Raw genomic sequence first — 8942 nt, 5'->3', positions numbered from 1 at the left:
ATATATATATATATATATATATATATATATATATAGTGTGTGTGTATATGTGTAATTGTATGCACATACATAAATATACACACATATACAAGTACACACATACTATGTGTATATCTATGTGTATATGTACTTGGGTGTATATCTACATATGTGTCTATACATGTGTATATGTGTTTATGTGTATGCATGTGTATGTGCATACATATCCCTGTGTATGCATGTGTGTATGCATATACACATGTGTGGTACCCAGGGTCTTGTACATACCGGGAAAGCACCCTATCACTGAGCTACACTCCCATATTCTCTGCCATTTTTTTCCTTTTTTATTTTTGAGACAGAGACTTCCTATACCGCCCAGGCTGCTCTTGGTCTCTTGTGTTCATATACCTGCTGATATACGAAGCTATGCGGGCTGAGCTGTCCTGCGTGCAATTGTGACAGTGTACCTTCTAAGTGTTTGGCTTACGGAACGTGTGAGTGGGCCTGATTCAGAGGTGGCCCCTTGACCCAAACATTTCCAACTCAGGACTGGCTGAACCCACAGATGTGGAACCTGCCGGTGGAGTAGAAAATTGACTGAATTGGGCCTATGAGGACATCGTGCCTGAGCTTGTTAGAACATTCTTATCACACAGAGAGCAGGGCTTGTGCTTCCCAGCCTTTCCCGGTACCCCAACACAGCTGAGCTAGCCCCTAAATAGACAATGGCTATTTACACCACCATGCCCTGCTGGGGCAATACCTGAAGGACACCCAGGGAGAATGTAATTTGAGAATCATATCTTCAGGAGGGTTCCTGTGGGAGTTGAGAGGAGGCCAAGGGTAGCCTCCTAGCAAGACCTGCGTGGCCTTTTCCACCCCTGCTCCCCAGTGCTTTCAGTATCTCCAGGGTCAAATTTGAGAAAGGTAGTTGGGTCCAGAGCAGCTGGTAAACCACACATGGTGTGCTTTGATGGGTGGGCACCCCCACCACCTAGACTTGGTCTTTGTGCTCCCGGAGAGTGGAAGGAGCAGCATGAATTGGCCAAACCAACACTGCAGGAATATTAGTTGTTAGTTGTTTCTCTTAACTTTTTGCACGTGTGCAACACTCTTTTGGGGTGACAAAGTTTGGGCAGTTTCGAGGACATCTTCGGGAATAGATTTTTTTTTTTTGAAACCGGGTTTCTCTGTGTAGTCCTGGCTGTCTTGGAATTCACTCTGTAGACCAGGCTAGCTTCAAACTCACAAAGATAAACTTGCCTCTGCCCACTGAGTGCTGGGATTAAAGGCATGCGCCACCACCACCAGACAGGGATGGATTTTCTTTTTCATTTCTATGCACAGCAGCACTCTAAAAACTATTTGGTTTACTTCTGCCTCTACGACTGTTGACTGTTCGTTGCAGCTAGCAAGATAGACGGAGGGGGCTCTCTCAGACAAAAAAGAGACGGTCTGCACGTGGCAGGCACTGGGGGGGGGGGACTGAGGGTCAGAAGGAGGTCAACTGAAGACAGAGGGGCCTCCCCACCCCATAGTAGGTCTCCCCTTGCTCATCCTGGTGGAACTAAAAGGGTTAAACAATTGATGTCAGCGACCTTGTTTGGTGAATGGGCTCTGGCTCAGGCTGGGCCCAGAGAAACTGCTTGACAGGGCCTGGGGGGTGGGGCTCTGGGGAGTTAATTCTATGCTCTTGTTGCCTTCCACTCTCCTCCAAAGGGTGCTGCTTCCCATAAGAAGATACGCCAAGGCGCATGGGTGGGTGGTAAGGTATTTATAAACTTACACACCCGTAAAAATGTTGTCCTTTAATAAGAAAGAACTTGCCATTGTCTTGTGCAGTTCCTTAAGCAAAGTAGGGGTGGGGGGTGGGCTGAGGTTAAGGAAGACCCCTGAGCCTGGAGGTAAGGGGGTGGGGGTGCTCTGAAGGGCTGACACCCTTGCCACGGCTTTGGGAGATGCTCCCATGGCGGGGGAAGTTCCCCCCAGGACTTTCTGTGCACATTGGCTGCAGCCGTGGAGGGTACCAAAGACAGTCAGATGGCTAATCACAGCTCTACCACACTGCGGAGATTGAGCCTAGGTTCTGCCAAATGTAGGTAAGACCTTGTCCTCCCCTACCCCCCAAAAATCTTCCTTAGTGATATTTTATCTCCACACGAAGCAGAAGTAACATTTCTCCTTTATGGATTCCCGCCTCTGAGTACTAAGTCCAACGTTCCCCCTGCCAGACTCCACAAGAGGGACAGGCTCCCTGGTCGAGGCTAGAAGCTAAGTTAAGCAGGACTCCTTGGGAGAGATCCAGCACAGGGGTACTGCTCTGTCCTTGGGGCGGACATGTCCATGCTGTGTCTTCATTTCCAAGGCCACATGTCACAAAGGCCTTGTGGCTTGAATGAGAAATGTCCCCAAGATATGGGCTCTTGTGTTTGAGCACTTGGTCCCTAGCTGGCGTTACTGTCTAGGAAATGTCCTGGTTTTCTCTCGGTTACTGTGCTAAAGCCAGACCGGCCAGACCAGCTTGGGAGAGGACAGGATTTATTTCATCCTAATACTTGGCACTCCATCATGGAGGAATCCGAGGCAGGAACCTGGAAACAGAGCCTGGAGCAGAATCCAAGGAGGGATGCTGCGTACTGGCTTGTGTTTTCCAAGGTTTTCTCAGCTTGCCTTCTTATAAGACTCGCAGGACCATCTGCCTAGGGGTGGCGTTGTGCACAGGAAGCATGCATGGCTCTCCCACACCTGTGGTTACTCAGATAAATGCCCACGGGCCGGGACAATGGAGGCAATTCCTCAATTGGCATTTCTTCCATGGTGATTCTATTTTGCCTCAAGTTTTCCTCAGTCACCAACTTGGCAGGGGGGAGTAGGGGTGGCAGAAAAGTGACAAGGAAAAGGGGAAGCTCAGGGTGGCCCACGAGACTGGCAAAGTGAAGACCCGGTTTTCTAACCTATATACAATGAGGTGAGTGCAGAATTCCAGGGCCTGCAGCTGGTGACCACCCAGCATGAGGGGAACTTGTGCCTCCCGAAGGAATGCTGCGGGTAGTTCAGCTCCAGTTGGGACCACAATCCCTTGAGGGATCCCTGGCAAAACACACACAGGCCTACTATTGACAAATCACCTCTGACTCTAAGTACTTCTTTCTTCTGCTTCCCCCCACCCCTTCACATGCAGCTTTATCTCAGAAGTCCCAGGGAGGGGAATTTCTGGTGGGTTTGGATGACTAGGCTGTAAATCTATCCAGTCTTCCACTCAGCACTCGCTCCGTTGAGTTGGTCTCCAGACTTTATGCCCACTCTCACAAAAGCTGGCTAAGCCACGGGGACCACTGAATTCTAGATTCACACTCCAGGAGGCCACCCCGTCCCACCCTACCTGCTCTGCTCACCTGCATAGTGAAACATCTTCTTTTGGCAGTGGTGGGAGAAAACATCCTCGTCCGCTGCCTCCAGGTTTCCCTCCTCCAGGTTTCTCACCTCCAGGTTTCCCTTCTTCAATGGACTCAGCTGTCAATGAGAGGCCCACCCACAGGCCGGCTGCAAGGAGGCTCAAGCAAAGTGCTGCTGCGACCAGCTTCATTGTCATAGTTCTTGGCAACTAAAAGGAATAACAGAGCAAAACAAACAAACAAATTAAAAAAAAAAAAAAAAAACCTGAAGTGATTCTGTGACCCTGGGCCGGGGACTCCAGGGATCCTCCTGGTAGCCAGAGCTCTGTCTGATAAGCACAGCAGAAGGGTGCTAGCAATCTGGGCTCCAGCCATTGGTCTGCTACCCCGCTGTCTGTACTTTGGAAGGACTTGGACCTGCTCCGAGCTGGACTCTGTTTACTGTTCTGGCCGAGGTCCCTCCTTAGCAGGACATAACTCCAGTTGTTACTCCTCAGGCTGCTAGGTCTGAAGAAAAGTGTGTGACAAAAAAATAAATAAATAAAAAATAAAAAAATGCTTGACAAATAAGTTGAGGGCCCAAACTTTGGGCTTCAGAGCTGACTCCAAGCTGGAGAGGGCCTCTGGGTTTAACTGAGTTATACATATCCTTCAACTGCTCTATTTTGTCTCCAGCTTCTCTGCCACCTGTGTCCATCGCCTCTGAGCCACCAGAACGTCGAGATGGTTGGACAGAGCGACCCTACGACCCTATGTAGTAGGGACTGCTAAGCAGGATGGGGCCTTTACCAGAGAGCTGCTCTAAAATGCTACCTGGGGACACACCTGGCTGTACCTTGCAGTGTGCTGAGCTCAGCATCTTGAGAAATGGGCAGGATAAAGTGCAAAGGTGAGCAGGAAGAGTCTGTCCAAATTTGCACAGGGAATAAAGGTTCCTGGGCTGAAACACTGCTCCTCCTCCTCCTCAAGGTTCAAAGTAGCCCCACTGAGGCAGGGAACTCGGATGGATTGGAGTCTGCGACAGAGGCTGGATAGGTATGATCCACTCTGTTGATATGGGGGGGGGGGCTGTTGTGCTTCCACCCTCTAGTAACTGACAGGCTGATAGGGGGGACTTTTCCTCACTGAGCTACATCACGTCCCCCTCACTAGAGCAAGTCAAAAGCCCCCTGATACTCTCAACCCTCACTTGATGCCTGATGCTGAGAGGAGCTCTCTTTTTTCTGCTTCTGCTTCCAGGACCCTAAACTCTAGCAGAGAAGCCTCCCTTTTGGCCCCACAAACTAAATGAATTTTTTAAGTCTCACACTCAGAAGCATGACAGACATGCGTGACTCTCCACCCTGAGAACTTACTGTCAGTACCACTTGAACAAGGAAAAGAAGTGTCGGTCACTGAAAAGGGAGAGGGTCTTACACAGTAAGTGCTCATTTGGGGTAAGCTCCCAAGCTCTACTCCCAAGATGCATCAATCCACCCACCCCTCAACAATCTATCTATCTATTAATCTATCTATCTATCTATCTATCTATCATCCATCCACCCAACCACCCATTCAACTATCTGTCTATCACCCATTCATCCATCTATCCACTCATTCAACTATCTCTATCTATCCACTTACACATGCATTCATCCACCCATTTACCCACCCATCCATCCATCCCTCTACCTAGGAGTTACGTGCCAGGTTAGGGCATGTAGGCCAATTGTTGTGCCTGCTTTCACAAAGCTTATTATAGGTCATCCAGAGCCAGAGGATGGTATTGCCTGGGGGAGATGGCAGCTGGATTCCTGGCACCCTTCCTCAAACTGGAGAGGACAGAATAAACTTTACTTTCTTTAACCAACTGGAGATAGCCCCACAAGACTGTCATCTAATTCAAGTCTCAACTGAGGAAAAAGACACAACCGGGACTTTGGACCCGCGGATACCTGGGACAAAGATGACAGATTGAAATACAGCTCAGAAGGAGCATCTGGGGGTGAGCTGCTTTGGAAATGAAGATATTCAAAAGCATCTGTGTATCGAAGAGTCGAGAAATCCACATTCGAGTCCATATGTGACACCTGTTTTCCTGTAGCCTTATCCCTAGGCTCAGATCAAGTCCCAAGGCCGGGCGGGAGTGACAGCCTGGAGACGGGAGAGAGCTCCCAATTTGGGTGAGCCAAGCACTTTGATCATTCAGTCTTCGTGTCAAGCTTTTGAAATAGAAACTGGGCATCATCACGCACTCCTAAGATAAACCGAGAGAGACCTAGCCTGGGACACGTATTTTAAACAACTGAAAAAACCCAAAGACAAGAGAAACCCTTGAAAGAAGCAGGGAAAGAGTATAACTCGTTCTGTACAGAATCCTCAGTAACCGTTGCCAGCCAACTCCTCGTGAGGAATCTGGTAGACCAGTCAGAAATGGGGTAGTGTATTTCCAGTGCTAAAACAAGCAATGAACAAACAAACCAACAGTCAACTAAGAATTCTGTAATCCAGTAAGACTGTGCTCCAAGTGGGAGGGAGAAATGAGTCATGTAGCTAGGTAAACAGATTGCGGGGGGGGGGGGGGATTCTTTATCAGCAGAACTGTATTGCAAGAGATGTGAACCAAATGTTCAGGTAGAAATTTAAAAAAATAGGTAAATTAGATGAAAAATAGATATGACGCTACCCATCAGAGGCAGAAATAAATAAAAATAAAAGCCCGTTACTTGCATATTAGTGTGAAACTTCCCTTTTAATTACAAGCTTTAAAGACAGTAAATACGAGCGAGGCATCATGAATCTCTATCAGCAGGTAAGCAGTACCTAAAGGTATAAATCGTCACATCAGCAACGTAAGAAATGGAGGACCACACGGGGCTCCATAGAGACATGTTTGTATAAGGAATAGAAGTTATACCGCACATATTCAAGTTGGATGGTGGTAGCTTTTAAAAGTCTTATGTCATCCACATGATAACCACAAAGTCAATCTGCACAATACACACAAAAGGAGACTAGACGTTAATCAAGTGCTTCGCCTCAAAAATGAAGCCAACTGGCCGGAAATGGGAAGAGCGGAAATGGGGGAGGGAAAGCTAAAAACAAAAACAAATTTTTAACAATGACCAAGCAAGTCATCGACTATCAGCAACTACTTTAAATCTAAATTGCCCAAGTTTCCCAGTCAAAACTCGCAGAAAAAAAAAAAGATTGTTACAGATGGGCAGGTTAAAGAGAACATGAGAACACGATTTTACTCTAGTGTGATGATACACTACCTTGAAAGAGGCAGACCCATCTTTGTGAGTCCGGTCTACATAGCGTGTCCAGGTCAGCCAGAGATACACAGTGAGACCATGTCTCCAAACAAATAACTGCCACAGCCCTCACATGGCAGCTAACGACTGACTGCAATTCCAGTTACAGATGATCCAGCACCCTCTCTAGATCTGCACAAGCCCTGCATGCACGTGGTGTGCAGACATGCACTCAGATAAAATAGCCACACACTTGAAGAGTCGATTCACCAAGAAGATTGCTATCATCAGGCTGCGCTTGGGTGTTAGAAGCTCGGGTTCTGTTGTGACTATGTGGGAAACTAAAACATGCAGAACCTGGACTAAAGAGTTGGCTCAGTGGTTAAGGGCACTCGTTGTTTCCAAAGACCCAGTTTTGATCTCCAGCACCCACACAGAGACTTATCACCTCCTCAGACGCCAAGAATATATATTTATGGTGCACAGAGGCAGACAAGTGTAAAACTGAAGGAAGGAAGGAAGGAAGGAAGGAAGGAAGGAAGGAAGGAAGGAAGGAAGGAAGGAAGGAAGGGAGGGAGGGAGAGAGAGAGGGAGAGAAGGAGGGAGGGAAGGGAGGACGAGGGAGGGAAGGAGGGAGGGAAGGGAAGGAGGGAGAGAGGGGGAGGGAGGAAGGAGGAGGAAGAGAAGAAGCAAGGAGGAGAGAGAGAGAGAGAGAGAGAGAGAGAGAGGTGGAATCAGTACATGGTCGGAATTGAGGCAGGAAGATTGCTGGGACTGCAATAATGCGTTCTAGACCTGCCCAGGTTACATATAGGGACCCTTTCTCAAGAAACATTGAAACAACAGGAAAAACAAAACAAAACAAACAAACAAACAAACAAAAAACACCAAGGAAAGCCAAGATGGAAGAAACTAATAAAAAGTGCTTTAGTGACTAAGGGCCCCAATCCTGGGAAGGAGCTAGTGGTCCCTATTATAAATGAGCAAGCCTGAGAGGCCACCCTCCGGCTTCTTGCTTTAGATAATCTCTAAGTCTTGCATTGGATCCACCATTTTGGTGCCATGTGATGCAGGCAGGGGGTTGTTAGGACCATGCTCTTGCACCCACAAGACTACAAGCTGAATGAACCCCATTTCTTTATAAAGTAACCACCCTTGGGTATTTTATGTTAGCAATAGACAACACACTAATACAAAGATATAACAATTATAAATATATATCCACCAAGCATCAGTGATCCAAACAATGTGAAGTTTGCAAACACTGACAGATTTAAATAGAGAAATAGATAACTTGATGAAAATAACAGTTGGAGAACTCAATAGTATACTTTAAATTTTTTAAATTTTATGTATTTATTGTGGGGGGTGCACAGACCATGGCATACGTGTAGAAATTAAAGGACACTTTATGGGAGTTATTTCCTTTTGCCTCACAGGTCCTGGAAATTGAACCCTGATCATCAGGCTTGGCTCCGCAGAAAGTGCCTTTGCCTATTGGGCCATTCCAGTAAAGACATAGAGGATCTGAACAATACTATAAACCAATGGAATGCATCAAGATAAACCTAACAGGCCACTCAACAAAAGGATAATGAACAATGGCAAGTCTTAATGGCTATAAATTGTGGATATCATACAGCATGTGTTTTGGGTTCTGTGGAGTGAGACTAGAAAATAACATGATCATAGCTGGAGATGCCAGTACTCTCCTGAAAGGGCTCAGTGGGTAAAGGTGCTTGCTGCAAGCCTGAAGAAGAAAATAATGGAAATGTCACAAACAGGTTGAAATTAAATAGTATATATTGTTGTCAATGCCGGGAATCAAACCCAGGGTCTCATGCATGCAAGGAAGCCATCTATCACCAAAGACATCCCTAGTCCATCAACAGTACATCAGTAAAACGACAAAGAAGAGATTATTAGAGAACTCAGAGAATAACCAGAGAGAAATGAAATCAAAACACAATATACCAAGGTGGATGGGATACAGAGAAAGCTGGAAGTGATCTCAGATCACTGTAAACAGAAACATTAAGACAGTGAGTGTGGTGGTGTGGTTCATACCTTTAATCCCAGCACAGGCAGAGCAAGCAGAGGCAGGTGAATCTCTGAGTTCAAGAGCAGCCTGGTCTACAAAGAAACGAGAGAGAGGGGGGGGAGGGAGAGGGAGAGGGAGAGGGAGAGAGAGAGGGAGAGGGAGGAGAAGGAAGGAGGAGGAAAAGGAGGAGGAGGAGGAAGGGGAAGAGGAAGAAGAAGAAGAAGAAGAAGAAGAAGAAGAAGAAGAAGAAGAAGAAGAAGAAGAAGAAGAAGAAGAAGAAGAAGAAGA

The 8942-nt window shown here is 46.9% G+C and overlaps 1 protein-coding gene across 1 annotated transcript in view; it reads right to left on the bottom strand.

The window, feature by feature from the left end:
- The window catches only part of Pebp4 (phosphatidylethanolamine binding protein 4), a 227093-nt gene that overhangs the window by 216452 nt on the left and 1699 nt on the right, over positions 1 to 8942 (bottom strand). Inside the window, exon 2 of the mRNA XM_021182057.1 lies at positions 3378 to 3586. Within this exon, the coding sequence (XP_021037716.1) occupies positions 3378 to 3574 (197 nt within the window). The 5' untranslated portion in view covers positions 3575 to 3586. The remainder of the gene's footprint in view (positions 1 to 3377; positions 3587 to 8942) is intronic.

The sequence above is a fragment of the Mus caroli genome, chromosome 14, assembly GCF_900094665.2.
Source record: "Mus caroli chromosome 14, CAROLI_EIJ_v1.1, whole genome shotgun sequence".
Lineage (NCBI taxonomy): Eukaryota > Metazoa > Chordata > Mammalia > Rodentia > Muridae > Mus > Mus caroli.
This window is presented reverse-complemented; position numbering and strand designations above follow the sequence as displayed.